The 15,212-nt window shown below is 59.2% G+C and overlaps 3 protein-coding genes across 3 annotated transcripts; 1 reads left to right on the plus strand and 2 right to left on the minus strand.

Annotated features, from left to right (window-relative positions):
* Nucleotides 1-727: 727 nt before the first annotated feature.
* GC (GC vitamin D binding protein) lies at nucleotides 728-5,404 on the minus strand. Its single transcript, XM_050320671.1, has 12 exons — nucleotides 5,246-5,404; nucleotides 4,049-4,118; nucleotides 3,497-3,629; nucleotides 3,190-3,401; nucleotides 2,858-2,990; nucleotides 2,648-2,742; nucleotides 2,379-2,508; nucleotides 2,061-2,263; nucleotides 1,687-1,819; nucleotides 1,476-1,573; nucleotides 1,093-1,225; nucleotides 728-1,005 (listed from the first exon to the last, which is right to left on the minus strand). The coding sequence occupies exons 1-12, from the start codon at nucleotides 5,355-5,357 to the stop codon at nucleotides 952-954; spliced, it is 1,506 nt and encodes a 501-aa protein (XP_050176628.1). The 5' UTR covers nucleotides 5,358-5,404; the 3' UTR covers nucleotides 728-951.
* Nucleotides 5,405-9,683: 4,279 nt separating this feature from the next.
* LOC126642644 (proline-rich protein 36-like) lies at nucleotides 9,684-12,688 on the minus strand. The gene is made up of 5 exons (XM_050320447.1): nucleotides 12,497-12,688; nucleotides 11,053-11,177; nucleotides 10,474-10,734; nucleotides 10,201-10,318; nucleotides 9,684-10,002 (listed from the first exon to the last, which is right to left on the minus strand). Exons 1-5 carry the CDS (start codon nucleotides 12,686-12,688, stop codon nucleotides 9,832-9,834), a joined length of 867 nt encoding a protein of 288 aa, XP_050176404.1. The 3' UTR covers nucleotides 9,684-9,831.
* DCTN6 (dynactin subunit 6) lies at nucleotides 12,616-14,771 on the plus strand. Its single transcript, XM_050320639.1, has 7 exons — nucleotides 12,616-12,709; nucleotides 12,838-12,902; nucleotides 12,989-13,094; nucleotides 13,786-13,874; nucleotides 14,058-14,105; nucleotides 14,212-14,354; nucleotides 14,437-14,771. The coding sequence occupies exons 1-7, from the start codon at nucleotides 12,687-12,689 to the stop codon at nucleotides 14,533-14,535; spliced, it is 573 nt and encodes a 190-aa protein (XP_050176596.1). The 5' UTR covers nucleotides 12,616-12,686; the 3' UTR covers nucleotides 14,536-14,771.
* Nucleotides 14,772-15,212: the final 441 nt, after the last annotated feature.

Genomic DNA, 15,212 nt, shown 5'->3' on the forward strand with positions numbered 1-15,212 from the left:
GCATTCCCTGGTTGGAAGGTTGTAGTGATGCTGCTCCCACCCTGGAATTCCTGCGTTGCTGCTAAATTCCTGCTGTACCCCGGTACTTTGGTGGGAGCAGAAAGACTGGGATGGGAAGAGTTGCACTGAGCAGCAAGGATGGTGATTTAAAAAAACCAAAACAAACCAAAAGAAAATCAGGGATTTTGCTGCTTCCTTCAGATCTTTGGGAATGGGTTAGAGAGCTGGTGGGGTAAAAATACTGAGGGTAGGAGGAAGGAGACCTGGTAAACAAAATTAATATAAAAAACAAACAAAAAGCCCCACTGCAACAGAGAGTGGAAAAGCCAAGTGATTTATGCCCAGGCTGGCAAGGGCTGGAGGGAATCCCTTGGGAATCAATGCTGGCTGGCAACAGCCGGGAGCAGCCCAGGCTTTCCCAGGAGTCTGCTGGTTTTACCAAGAGAATTGTTGTGGTTTGTACTGTTTTGTTTTGAATGGTAGTTGAGTTGGATAAACCACAACTTATTAACTGGAAAGAAATAGATTATTATTATTATTAATAAAAATGTGAATAATTGGAAATTAATATTTTGGAATGAGTGTTTTTGCTGGTTTTGCCTAATTTGTTACAGCCTTAGCTCCCAGGACTGGAGCTGGGACCTCTTCCTGCCTGCAGAGGCTCAGCACTGGCCATTCCCAGCCCTTCCCATCACCCCGGGTGTGCAGAAAGCCTTTCCAGCAGTGGTGAGGAGACTGTTTTCATCTTTATTTTGGCTGCAGGAATACAAGGGTGATGTTGCTGGTGGGTGGGCAGGGAACTGTGGGCATGGGGGCACCTTCTGTCTGCTGGGCATCCTCCAGCCCAGTCCCCTTCTGAAGTGCCACGTTCCTGCGTGTCCACAGGCTTGCGATCCCACTCCATCCATGCGTGTCTGGAGAAGCGATCCACCAGCTGCTCCCTCTGAGCCCCTATCCCAGGAGGCAGGAATCCTGCTTGCACACCTCTCCCAGCTCCGAGCTCACCTGGAAAAGGGGGGAAGAGCAGAGGGGCAGACCCGGGTGTGGGGTCTGGCACCCCCCCCAGGCTGTAGGGAGGGTCTGTGGCCGTACCTTGGAAGCACAAAGGAGCGGGGGTGCGTCCGAGGAGCAGCAGGTGGAGGCGAAGGAGACTCGCTGCTCCAGCAGCTGCTCCAGCAGCTCTGTGCTGGCCTCGGGAAACGCCTGTGTCAGGCTCTCCCGCAGCCTGCGGCACAGGGAACAGGGTGTTAGCGGGAATCCGGCAGCATTCCATACCCATGCAGCATTTGGGGAGGGGGGGTGCACCCGTGGATGGCGTGAGGGGTGGTGTTATGTGCTTCCTGCTATTTTGCTGCTATTTAGGCTCAAACCCACCGGCTCCATTTGAGCATCCTCAAGGTCTTGGACAAATTTTGATTGCATCCCCTGATGCAGGTGGGTTTTTGGGAGGGAGGGAGGGTGCAGAACAGGCTTACCTCTTCTTGAAATCAAGGAAATAGAGCTTGGTGTACTGCTCGCAGAGCTGGCTGGCCATTTCCAGGATGGGGGGCAGCTCTGCTCCCATCCGCTGGCGCTGCAGGCAGAGGGTGGGTGTCACCAGGCTGGGAAAAGCCCCTGCAGGGATCTGGGGGGGTGCAGGGATGAGGGGGAGCAGGGAGAGCACCCAGAGAGCCCCCCACCACTCACTTTGCTGTCCAGGCAGGCAGAGGGGTCCTTGGCTGAGCAGCATTCCCCCCGGATTTTCTCCGAGGCATCATAGAGCTTGGCAAGGATGGCCTCAGGGAGGCTGGGGTGCCTCCGTGCCAGCTCAAACAGGGACCTGGAATGAGGGGCCACATGGGCTTTTATTGTGGGTGCTGCTCAGAATGGGGTGGGGGCTGCTTTTGGCATCTTTGTGCAGCCGCTGGGGTTGGTGCCTCTGAGGGAATTGAGGATTAACCCCATAACTACCAAACCATATAACCAAGGGGAGGAGGAAGGCTCAGGAAATGGTTGGACCTCAGGGGTCTTGTCCAACCTAGATGGTTTTATTCCGTAATTGTAACCTGGATAGCACTTGCCTGGTGGCCTGGACACCCCCGTCCTTGCCACACAGCTCCTTGTTGGTCGGCTCCGGTGCCTCTGGCAGTCTGGGAGCAGGTGCTGGGGGCAAGGCCAGGATGCAGAAATAGTTTTCCATCAGGTTTTTCCCCTTGCAGCAGCTGGCAAAGCCTCCATCCTGGGCTGACAGCGTGGCGCAGGCTTTGGCCGTGTGCTCCGACAGCTGCAGAGAGGGGAGCAGAGGGTGTGTGGACCCCCAGCCGCGATGGGGCGTGTTCTCTGGGCCCCTCCTGGGGCTCGGGAGGTGGTTTTGGGGTGGGCTCCGGGCTCCTCCCTACCTTCTTCTGCATGCAGTCCTCAGCCACCGAGTCGCAGCACTGGGAAAGCACCTCGGCAGCACCTTCGGCCAGCGGGAAAAGGTCCTCGAAGGAAGCGGTGGGCACCTTCTGGGCCAGCGAGGCCAGGTAACTGGGGAGCACAGGGTGTGGGGGGGCTCAGGGGGCTTGTCTTTGTGAATGCTGCCCGCAAATGGGATCTGCAGTGGGAAATGGGAACACCCTGCCAGCCCAGCACGTGTTCCAGGAGGGAAAGGCCATTTCCCCCATACCTGAAGGTGACTTTGTCCTTCCCATATGCCGAGAAGCGGGAGCAGGCCCGGTTTGAGGTCAAGGTGAGGAGGGAGAGGGTTTTTCTTTGCAGTTTCTACCACAAAAAGAAGAGGGATATGTCCTCCTCTTCCCACGTCATCAGCACAGGGCTAACCTGGCTTCCCAGGAAGTGAGGATGGGGATGAGCCTGGAGGTCTGAGGGGTCTCACCTCCTTTAGGAAGCAGGCAGTGGGTGCAGGGGAGATGCAGCAGGTGGAGACCATGGAGAGGAAGGTCCTGGTGGAGCCCAGGAGCACAGGCAGGGGCGCCTGGCTGTAGCTGCTGGCGTACTCGTACAGATACCTGCGGCAGGGGCGGGATGAGGAGACCCGGCACGCCGGGATCGGGAGATTGGGAGCAGGACACGTAGGGTTTGGAGGTGTTACTCTTCTCCAGGAATGGGAGCCCTCTCCAGGTACCACCCCAAGCTGCTGGATCATGGCCCCAGCCAGTGCCAGCACCCACCTGGGCTCAATCGGGTGCCGTCCCCACTGGGGCTCACCTGTCTGCAAATTCCTGGGGGTCCTTCCTGAAGGCCTGGCAGAGCTCCTGGTCGGAGGGCTGGAGGTAGCGGGGCAGCGGCTGGGGCGGGTGCCGCAGGGCTGCCAGGCACAGCTTGCGCTCCAGCCCCTCGTGGGTGCAGCACTCGGCCGTGCCGGGATGCGCCGGGAACGGCGAGTCCGCACTGCAGGACTTGACCGACAGGGCCGAGGACTGCGGGAGGGACAAGGGGTTATAGCCACACACCACATCCCCACCTCAACCCACCCCTGGTTTGGGGTCCATCACCCGCTTTTGGTCAGCCTCACCCCGGCATCGTAGCAGGAGGGGTGGGCACCGTCGGCACAGCAGGTCTCAGCCAGGGACACGATTGCCCGGACGAGGTGGCTGATCTCCTCGAAGGTGCCATTGGAGTACTTCTGGCTGTTGGTGATGATGGTCCTGGGAGAAGGGAGCAAGGACAAGGTGAGCCGGTGGTGGCACGTTCCTCTCTCTTAAAGCAAAACTCATGTCACAGCCTCGTTCTGCCCAAACAGGGTTTAACACCGTCAGCTGTGGAGCTGTGAGAAATAGCAGCATACTCCTTGGAAAACAGCCAGGAAAGAGCTGGAACAGGTTCCAGGCTGGAGGCTGCCCCTTGCAAGGGATTATGTGTCAGCTCTGTTAGAATTCCTAATTATTTAGGCACCTAATAGGCTTTGAGGAGCTCAACAATGAAGCAAACTCTTTTCCTTTTAAGAGCAATGGCCTGTTTGCAGCAAGTGAATCCATCTTCCAAGATTATTCTTATTTAATGCTTTTTTGCTCTTGGCTCAGGTGCTGAGTGCCCTGGTAGGGCACTGACAGCAGGAGGTACCTACAGGGTTCGGAAGTTCTCCTTCCCCAGCATCCTGTACTCGTGGCAGACTTTCTCCCGGACATAAGCTCTACCTGTAAGTGCAGGAAAAGGGGGGATTGTGAGCAGGAAGTGAGGGATGCTCCACTACCCATGGAACACAGTGCTTTATGCTCTTGAGGATTCTTTATTTTGTCCCTCTGTTGCCTCTTTTTCCAAGTAGGATTTGGTGGTCCTTGGAGAGATGCTGGCACAGCCGGTCAGGGAGAAGCATCCCTGGTATCCAGGCTGCTGCTTTGGCTCTGCAGCTGAGGAAAAGGGCAGGGAGAAAACCCTCCCTGGAACTGGGAGAGCTACAGGTAAGACATATAGCAATTTTTTTAGTTTGTAATATGTGGGGTTGGTTTTTGGGGCAGGGTTTGGAAACCACAGGGCCTGGGATTTCTGGAGCCAGCCTCACAGAGCAGCCAGCAGTGAAGACATCCCAGCAACTCTCTCATCCCTGGAAAAACCCAATCGATTTGTGCTACAGACATTTGTGGGTCAGACTTTGGCACCAGCAGGGTAAACACTGATACCAGTGTTTCCTGGGATTACAGTGCAGAGCAGGGTCACTCCCACAAAACCCAGGGGACACTGAGGGTCACATCGCTCCAGTGGGAAGGGAAGGGAAGGGAAGGGTGAGGGGGGAGTTTGCCAGAAAGGGGAAGCTGTGGAAAAGGCAGGACCCTTTCCTCACAGGAACAGTGGCTGTTGGTCCCAATTCATTGCATTTCTGTTCACTTCCATAGAGCCGTGTGGGAGAAGTAAGTTTTAGGGGTTTTTTTGGCAAATAGGTAATTCCCTGTGGAGCTGAGAAGGGAGGAAAAGGCAGCACAGGGCATCATTTCCACTGAGGGGTGAGTTTTACAGGGAAATGCTGCTTCTAAATGGGGGTGAGGAAATCCCATTTTCCCTTGGGAAGGGAAGGAGCTGATCCCTGTGGCTCTGTCCTCTCCTCCTCCCACCCCAGCTCAGCCTCTCCCCTTCCCATCTACTCCAGCATCACCCCAAAGAGGCATCCTAATTACCAAACCATCACCCCAGTGCTTCCCTTTCCTCTCTGATCCTGCACAGAGGTTTGGCAATGGGCTGGGGAGAGGGGAGGCCACAAAAACCACCAGAACTGAGTACCTCAGCCCCATACCCCTCATCCCAGGGCACAGCAAACCCCAGCCCTTACCTCGGTGTGCTGCATGTGCAGTGGCCAGGAGCAGCAGCAGGGCCACAGCTGCCCTCATGTTGGGGCTGGCTTCCCTCCTCCTCCTGCCGGGAAGAGGCACTGGGAATCCCATCCCAGTGTTTATATGGATACAGTGTCAACAGCCAGGAGAATGATTAATCCCAGAGGGCGAGCATCCTTGGCCTGCCTGCCGGGGTCTGGGTGCAGTGCCTCTGAAATCCAACAGGTTTTAATCATTAACTCGGGAAAACTGGGATGTGTGGCTATGGGACATCGGTATCTGTGATGGATGGGGGGCACAACAGCAAGAGTAGATGTGCCAGGGAAAGCATTGCATGAATCCCACCGTGTGTGGTCAGGATCATTTAGTGAGGAAGGAGCCACTCTGTTTTTGGTTGCCAGCACACCAAACCTACCCAGGGTGGGAACAGCAGCTCTGTGAGGTGGTGGTGGCCCGATGGGTGCCCTGCTCTGCCATGACCGTGTGGCACTAGTGCTGGGTCAGGGTGACTCCCATCTGGAATGACGGATGTCTGGGTGTCGCACCCACGTGTGCCTGAGGGTTTTTGGGAGAGCCTGGGGCTGGCAGCAGAAGGGGCAGTAGGTGCTGTATGTGGCACTGGAGAACTGGGAGAAGTGGTGGTGTGCTGGGATGAGAGCAGCCAGCCCTCCACTCCAGAACCTGGTCGTATCTCCAGGTCTCCTTCCATGTGGGGAGCATTGAGGAACCCCCCCCTTCCTCTCCCCCCAAGTTGGCAGCATGAGATGCTGCTGGGAAATGTCAGCTGTTATCCTGGGAAGCTCAGCTCTGGAATGTGCCTCAGCCAGGTGTGCACATCAGGTTCCATTCCTGCCCCTGCTGCTGCTGGGTTGGGGTCTCCAGATTGGGGGATGCAGCCTCATCCCAAAGTTCTGCTGGGAGCGTTGTGGGGTCTCTGTGGGGTCTCCTTAGAGTGAAGCTTTCCCTTTCTCGCTTGAAAAATGAAAATACAATATGTTGTCATCTTCTAAGGTCCAAAGCCAAGCCTGTGAAGAGGAGAAGATCCAGCTGAAACGATCCTCGTGGGTCCTGCCTAGGGAATTGATGAGAGGGAAGCAAATACATAGGTATGGAGGGATGGAAACCCAACCGGTGCAGCGAGTGCCAGGCTCCAAATCTGCTCAGCCTCCGCATGGGCTGTACACTCCCTTCGAGACCATCTGTGCCCCCTTAGACCAGATCCTTGGGCTGAAGGCAGAGATGGTTTTTAAGGCAGAACCCCCAGTTTATGCCCTTCCCACCACCCCCAATATGAAGTTTTAATTGATGGTGGTGAAAATCTGCTCCAGATGCTGCTTGTGGCCACAGAGGGAAGGAGAACTGGGATCAAAGACCAGGAAAACCATGGTTTCTCCAGCAGAGAACTGTCATAGAGGCATGTGCATTTGTGCAGCTGGTTCCCAGTGCCCAGCACTGATGGTGAGCTGCAGCTTGGGACCAAATGCTGCCAGGGCAAGAGGAGACAGTGTCATTTTCTCACTGCTTTATGCCCGAAAGGGGAAAATAAATAATTAATAAACTCAGCGTGCCATGGAATGTGCCCTGCAGTACCGGCCGTGTCCGCCAGACGGCGCCAGGCGGAGCGGCGGCGCGGGGGGCGCTGCGGGGCCGGGGGTCCCGGGCCCGTCCGGGACAGCGCTGTGGGGAGCGGCTCTGACTGAGAACCGAACCACACGGAGAGTCTGACAGTGCGGAAAAACCCCGGAGAGCAGCCGTGACCCACCATTGCTTCCTAGTGCAGGTGTAGCGGGAGCGTCCAAACCAGGCTCCCTTCCGTGGAAAGGCACAGGGACTGCTGTGACGCTGGGCCTGTTCCATAGAGAAATGACTGGGAAATTTGGATAAGCTGTTTATTTTTTGGGTGATACTGACTGTGATAGCACTGAGTCCTTCAGAGGGGAAGGGGTTTATGCAGTGGAAGTTTTGTAATCGCAGGCATCTGTTGGACAGAGGGTGTGATTGGAGCAGTGTGTTCCCGAGATGTGGGGGAGCCCAGCACAAATCCAGTGGCCCAGCCAGAGGTTGGGCAGTGTCTGGTCTGAAATGCCCCGTGCTGGCACTGCTGTGTTAGAACTGTGCCACGAGCCAGGCTGGCTTTGACACAAGGAGGAAAACAACCTTGGCTGCGGGATTAGAGATCGGGCACCCTGTCTGTTCTCAGCGAAGGTGGAGAAGAGACTGACTCCGTTCTGTGCCACATTTGAACCCTGAATTCAGGAGCACTTGGCGATGGAAAACCGTGCTCTGGAGCCATTATTTCAGTCAACGCTTGACTACAGGCTCCCTCAAAGAGATCAGGGTCCCTCAGCGTTCGGGGCCCGGGGCGGGGAGCGGTGGGAGCGGCCCCGATTGCCGGGCCAAGCCCCGCACGGCTGTGCCGGGGGTGCGGCTGCCGCGGGGGCTCGGAAGGGGCCGGTCCGGTGCCGGGGCGGGGCCGGCGGGGGGCGGACCGGGCAGGGAACGGGCCGGTCCCGATGCGGGCGGGGCGGGGCCGGTGAGGAGGTGCCGGTGCCGGTAACGAGCAGCAGGTGCGGGGCGGGCGGGGCCCGGAACGAGCAGCAGGTGCCGGGCGGGGCCGGGGCGGGGCCGGGGCGGGGCCGGGGCCAGAAAAGCCTCGGCCGCGGCGAGGCTGCTCCTTTCTCAGGTCTGGGCTTCTTTGTGGGGTCTCCGCTCCACGCGGGGGCAGCGGCGGCGGAGCCCGGAGCAGGTGAGGGGCCGCGGGGCCGGGAGCCCTGCCGGGCTTGGGGCCGGAGCCTCCGGGCGCACAGAGGCGGCCCCGGGCCGAGGCTGTGCCGGGACGGGTCGGGCAGCGGCGGCGGCGGGGCCGAGTGCCGGGAGCCGCTCGGGCTGGGCAGGGACGGGCAGCGGCTGCCGCGGCCGCCGGGGCTTGCCCCGGGCGGGGTCTGGGGGCTCCGAGGGGCTTTCTCTCGGGGGAGCGGGCGGGAGGTTCCCGTGGGGGGGTTCGGGGCTCGCTGCGGCCGGAGGGCTTCGGGGGGCGGCGGGGCACGTTGGGCTGGACACGGGCGTGGTGCTCCGTGCCCGGCCGGGCTGTTCCCAGGCAGGGCTCCCTGGGGGCTGCGGCTCTTTGTGTGTGTGCAGGTGCAATAAACGTGAATAAAGTGCTCCCCCCCGTCTGCCGGCGCGGCCCCACAGAGACACGGGACGGGCCCCTCCTGCACGGAGGGCCCTCCAGCACAGTTCCCAAGCACTTCCCACCGACTGGACCCGGGCCCTGGGTGGGGGGTGGGCAGCGCTCCCTCCCAGCCCCCCAGCATCACATCACATCACACGCGGGGTCCCGGGCAGGGGTGCAGTGCGGGGTTGAACTCCAAGTGCTGTGTTTTGGGTGCTTGGAAACGTTGTGAACTGGGGTGGGTTTGGAGCCCAGAAAGGGACTCAGTGCTGCATTTTCCACGGTTGAAAATGGAGACCAAGTCCTGTGTTTTGGGGCCTAAAAGTGGAAGCTAAATCTTGTGTTTTCATGTTTTGAGAACAGAGACTGAGGGTTGCACTTTTGGGCCTTGAAAACAAGCTCTGGGAAGGATTTTGGATCCCACAAGCACAGCCTTCTGTGAAGCTCCCAAAAAGACTAAGTCCCACTTATTCAGCCTTGGAAATGCAGGTTAAGTCCTGCAGCTTCAGCCTTTGAAATTCTGGTTAAGTCCAACAGTTTCCCCTTGGAAATCCAAAAATGACTAAGTCCCACTTATTCAACCTTGGAAATGCAGGTTAAGTCCTGCAGTTTCAGCCTTTGAAATTCTGGTTAAGTCCCACAGTTTTCCCTTGGAAATGCAGGTTAAGTCCTGCAGTTTCAGCCTTTGAAATTTTGGTTAAGTCCCACAGTTTCCTCTTGAGCTCCAAAAATGACTAAGTCCCACCTATTCAGCCTTTGAAGTGCAGGTTAAGTCCTGCAGTTTCCCAGCTCTGAGAAAGAAACCCAACTAAGTGCTGTGCTTCTGGGGCTCCAAAGCAGAGGGTGGGCAAGGCTTTTCTGAAGCTCAGAAAAAAACTAAGTCCAGCACTTTTCCAACTTGGAAATTTGAGGATTTAGCCTCAGGGTTGCCTTTCTGGGCCTCAGAAAAGTCCCTCAGGGCCTTGTTTTGGAGGCTGGAAGCAGCGGCTCAGCCGGCTGTTTCCAGCCCCCCAAAACAGAGGCCGGGGCTGGGCTGACTTTGGTGGGAGGGCTGGGTGGCATAGGACCCCCTCCGGAGGAGGGGTTCCGGAGGGGGAGGGCTGGGCATGAGGACCCCCTCCCAGGGAGGGGGTCCGGGGTTGCGTGGACCCCCTCCGGAGGGGGGGGTCCGGTCGCGTTGTTCCCCAAACTCCGGGACGCTGGCATGCACCAGGCCGATTTAAGCGTTCGAGATAGTCTCTGGAGCGAAAGGCACTTTCCAGCCCTTTTTCCAGTCCAACTCTTTATTTGTACAAACACCGGAATAGCTACAATATTGAGACAATTATGACAGCTCATATTCATATACACTCGATGACAGTGAGTGATTTACAACTTGGCCAGAAGCCCAAATCGCTCCAAGCACCTGGAGCTTTAACTGGCTTGCAACAAGAAGCAACATTTAATAAGCCAGAGCTGGAATCCACTGGAGCATCTCGGAGCCAGAGCTGGAATCCACTGGAGCATCTCGGAGCCAGAGCTGGAATCAACTGGAGCATCTCGGAGCCAGAGCTGGAATCCAGCTGGAGCATCTCGGAGCCAGAGCTGGAACCAGCTGGAGCAGCCATCAACTGGAGCACCTTGGAGCTAGAGCTGGAATGAACTGGTGCATCTCGGAGCCACAGCTGGAATCAATTGGAGCAGCCTGGAAGCACCTGGAGCACTGCACAGCCACAGCTGGAACCTGAAGAAGCTGAATGGGGCATTACCTGAAAGTGAAACAACAGAAGGAATTGCAATCACCTGAGTCTCCAAGCATCCCGAGCAGTAGGACAGGGGAGGGTCCAGCAGCAGGAGCTGTACGAAGCAGGAACACTCTTGTCCAGATGGGCCGGTGGCTGGAACAGCTGCGTGGCTGGAGCTGGAACAGGCCTGTGTGAGGGAGAGCTGAGCAAACACACACAGCTGGGCCAGGCCAGCACCAAACAGCAAATGCAGCTGCAGCAAAGACACGAGGGGTCCAATCCTGCCACAGCCCCCCAGCACAGACCCCCCAGCCCGTGTCAAAGCACTCACCCGACATTCCCTCCCGTGTCACCTCTCCCGGGGCTCTGCTGTGTCCTGGCCGGGCTCGTCCTCTCCCGCTGCTGTGCTGAGCCGGGCTGGCCCGGGCAGGGCTGCCGGGAACGAGGCACGGCGAGTTTGGAGACTGCAACAACCGGGAAACCTTTCCGCTGGCTGACCCGCAGGTGGCTGCGGTTGCCCCGTGCTCGGGGGGAGCCCCATCCTCGGGGGGCTCTGGCCGGCAGCCCCCGGGCAGTTCCCGCGGAGCTCAACCTGTGCAAAGACGGTGGGAAAACACTCGCGTACGCGACACCGAGGGCCGGGCGCGTTCCCGCCGCGCCGCGCGTCCCTCCGGGAGAGGCCCCGGCCCGGGGCAGCCGAGCTCCCGGCACGGCCCAGGGGCGGCCGCTCCAGCCCCCCCGGACGGGGCCGGGGCCGCAGCCGGGACGGCCCGAGCCGAGCTCCGCGCCCTCCGTCCCGCGGGGGCCCGAAGGTCTCGCCGCACACGCGGCCCTGCCGGGCACCGACACCCGGGCTCGCGGCACCCGCAGCCGGCAGCTCGGCCCCTCTCCGCACAGCCCCGGCACTCACCTGCTCCTCCCGGACCCGGCACACCAAAGCTCCCGCCGGGGCCCCACTGGCGCTCGGGAAAAGGGCCGCGGGGCGGGGCCGGGCCGGGGCGGGCCCTGCGCGGCACCTGCGGCCGCGGGGCGGGGCTGCGGGAACGGCCGCGCTCAGTGGCGCCGTCTGGCGAAACCGAACAGGAACTGCAGGCGGCACTCGGGGCGCGCTGTGCGGCGCTGCGGGAACGAGCGCGCTCAGTGGCGCCGTCTGGCGAATCCGAACAGGAACTGCAGGCGGCACTCGGGGCGCGCTGGGCCCGCCGTTACTGGTTTTTATTCGCCAAAGGGAGCTGTTTGGAGGCAATGGAAATCTCGGGGTCTGTTTCTGAGATCACACTTGCAGGGCTTGCTCCAAGCCCGAACCCATCCCAAGTGTGATATTGGGACGGGTCGGAGCCCCGGCAGTGTCGGGCAGTGCTTTTGGACTCCATGGGGGGGATCTGCCGAGCGGGCCGGGCCCCATGGGGGGCTCAACGCCCTTTGGGCTTTATTAATCGGCATTCCGAACCCCGCTGCTGCCGGGAAAGATGGAGGCGGGGACGAGGAGAGAGGGATTGTTACTTTAGAAGACCCTCCTGGAAGATTTTAGGAGGAGGAGATTAGGGGTTTTCACTTAAGGAATCATCCTGCCTGGAAAAAGGCGTATTGCCCAGAGACAAATTTTTAGGTGTCTTCTCCTCCTGCATTGCAAAGGAGCTGACTCCCGGGTACGAGAGAAGATAAGTTCTCGCAGACACGTTTGAAGGCCCCCACAGCGGGGGTGCCAGGGATGATAAAAGCCCTGAGAAGAACAGGGGGTGTGTCTTTCCCTAGGCCCGGTGCAGATTTGTACCCAGATGTTGTGTTCTCGACTTCGGAAATAAATTTTCCCAGTCCCTCCACTGGCCCGACCTGCTCCCCTTGTGGCTTCGCCCCACCCCCTCACCTGTCCGGAGCTCTGTCCTGAGCCCCAGAATCGCAGGATTTGGGCTCTGTGATCAAAGCTTTAAATTGCCTCGTTTCGGACTCACGAGGCAGGACTTGAGTCTCCCTTTCGCTGCCCTAAGACTGCCCAGCTGGGACTGGTTCCAAGCGCGAACACTGTAGGACTTTGAGGTTCTCCCCCCCCCCGCCCCAAAACCCCACGGGACTTTGTCTCCGTTTCTGAGCCTCCCAAAATGCATTATTTATTGGTCCCAGGAGCCTCAAACTAGCCAAATAAGCCGGGTGCCCCCCAAAGCACGGGGCTCGGTGTCCGCTTTTCAAGCACGAACACGCAGGACCCTCCTCTCCCCTGAGCCCCAAAACACGGGGCTCGGTCTGTGCTCTCAGGCGCCCGGGGCGCCGCTTCCTGAGCCCCCAGCACCCCGGGGCGGCTCGGTCTGTTGTGTCCCAGGCGGGTGCGGAGCCCCCGCCGCCGGCCGGGCGCTAACGGGGACAGCGGGCGACACGGGCGGTGACAGAGGCGGTGACACGGGCGGTGACAGAGGCGGTGACAGAGGCGGGGACACAGGCGGTGACACGGGCGGTGACAGAGGCGGTGACAGAGGCGGTGACACAGCGGCGGCGGCCCCGCCCGCGCGTCCCCCGGTGCCCCGCCCCGCGCAGGCGCCCGGAGCGGCCATGGCGGAGAAGGCGCAGAAAAGGTGAGTGCCGACCCCTTCCCCGATCCCCCCCGATCCCCCTCCGATCCCCCCGCAGCAGCCCCGGGACGCGCCGCCCCCTCCCCTCGGCGGATCCCCTTCGCCCGTGACCGCCCCGTCCCTGCCCGCAGCGTGAAGATCGCGCCGGGGGCCGTGGTGTGCGTGGAGAGCGAGATCCGCGGGGACGTGACCATCGGTAAGGGCTGTGTCCCCCGCACCCCCGGCCCGTGTCGCTCACCCTTTTTTCCCCGGGTGCGGGGTGACGCGGCGCTGTTCCCGCAGGGCCCAGGACCGTGATCCACCCCAAGGCCCGCATCATCGCCGAGGCGGGGCCCATCGTCATCGGGGAAGGGAACCTGATCGAGGAGCAGGCGCTCATCATCAACGGGTCCGTGCCGCACCGGGCGGGGGGGCACCAGGGGGCGCTGGGCTTAAAAACCCTGGGGAGGCAGCATTTATTTAAAAAAAAAAAAAAAATCCCAAACTTTCATGCTTTTGTGTATGTCTGTGGCACTATGGCTTGGGAAGAAATCACAGAATCATGGAATTACTGAATGCTAAGCCCCTTCCAAAAGGGACCTTAAAGATCATCTCCTTCCTGCCTGCCATAGGCACTAGGCATAGGCACTTTCAGTAGACCAGACTGCTCCAAGCCCTATCCAGCCTGGCCTTGAACACTTCCAGGGTTGGGACAGCCACAAGTGCCCTGGACAACCTGTTCTGGTAACTCACCACCCTCACAGTAAAGAATTTCTTCCCTATATCTAACCTAAATTTCCCCTCTTTCCATCTGTACCCAATATTCCTTGTCCTGTCACTACAGTTCCTGACAGAGAGTTCCTCTCCAGCTTCCCTGTGGGTCCCTCTCAGATACTGGAAGGTTGCTAAGTCCTCCCTATGAATCCTTTTCCAGCTGACAGAGGAGAAGGATCCTAATCCTAAGCAGTGTCAAAACTCTGACAGTCCAGCTGGATTGGGTGGAGTATAGATGGCCTCAGTCTGTCAGGAAACTGAGCTGCCAAACAGGACGTGGCTGAGTTGTGATCTCTGATGTGGAAATCTGTTCTTCCTTCTTGCAGATATCCAGAAAATATTACCCCAGAGACAGAAGATGTGGAGCCCAAACCCATGGTCATTGGCACCAACAATGTTTTTGAGGTTGGGTGCTGTATCCTTGCTGTGGAGTGATGGATACACTGTGCTTCTGGACTGATACAGGGGGAGGCACGTGTGGGCTCTGTCCTGGTTCAGGCATCCCAGTGCTGGGTATTGGCTTGCAAGTGGCATCAGGGTTTTACCTGCTGAAATAAAAGCCAAGCATTTTACAGTTTTACTTAACACAGACCTGTAGATTCCCAAGCAATGAAGGTGGGAGACAACAACGTCATCGAATCCAAAGGTAAGTCTCGGCCCATCATCTTTGGCCCTGGTGAGGTTTTGCTCCTGTAGACGCTGCTGGGCACAGCTCTGACAGGGATTCCTCTCTCTCCCTCTCTCTCTGGCAGCATTTGTTGGCAGGAATGTGATCCTGACGAGCGGCTGCATCATCGGGGCCTGCTGTAACATCAACACCTACGAGGTGATCCCTGAAAACACTGTCATCTACGGGGCCGACTGCCTCCGGCGCGTGCAGACCGAGCGGCCGCAGGTGGGTGTGTGACTCAGGGGACACGCCCTCACCCCCTGTCCCCCTCAGGCTGCTGCTTCACCTCCCCTGCCTCCGTTTCCAGCCCCAGACGCTGCAGCTGGATTTCCTGATGAAGATCCTGCCCAACTACCACCACCTGAAGAAGACCATGAAGGCCACGTCCACCCCTGTCAAGAGCTGAGCATCTGCCTGCTGCTCCCGGTGCCTGGCCGGGCGTTTGGTTCTGGGAAGCACTACACACTCCGGGAAGCGTCCGGTCTCTGTGATCCTCATTCCATCAAACAGTTTATTGCTTATTGGTGTCCTTTATTCATCTTCCACCAGGAATCTCAGACCAGGTTTGGGTCTGTTGTCTCTCCCACACTACCTATTCTTCGTGCTTTGTTTTGGGAATAAAACGTCACCTGTTCTGCTGCCCGATGGGGACCGCAGCCCTTTAGCTCCGCGGGGGGCAGTGCCCGGGTCACACAAGAGCTGTCGGGGCCGGTGTCACCGCGCCATCCCCGGGGACAGCTCGGGGACAGCCCCGGTACCACCTCGCTGCGCTTCCCCCTTCCCGCCACCAGAGGGCAAAGTGCCCCCTCGCCGCTCGGGGGACCCGGCCCTGCATCCCGGATCCACGCGGGTCCTGGAGTGGGAAAGACTCCAGGGACCCCGTGCCACCCTCTGTCCCTGCCCCCGAGGGCTGCTCCTGCTCGGCTTCCCTCCCACAGGGCCCGGAACGGAGCTGAACCTACTCCACTTGCTCGACAAGCCACTCCCCTGGAGCCTTGGGAAGCCTTGGGAGCCACGGTTCCTAACTGGCCCCCCAGATTCCCCAGGGATGTCCACAACCACACCCATCTATCCCTGTATGAT

This window comes from Myiozetetes cayanensis, unplaced genomic scaffold (assembly GCF_022539395.1).
Source record: "Myiozetetes cayanensis isolate MyiCay16 unplaced genomic scaffold, myiCay2020 scf24, whole genome shotgun sequence".
NCBI lineage: Eukaryota > Metazoa > Chordata > Aves > Passeriformes > Tyrannidae > Myiozetetes > Myiozetetes cayanensis.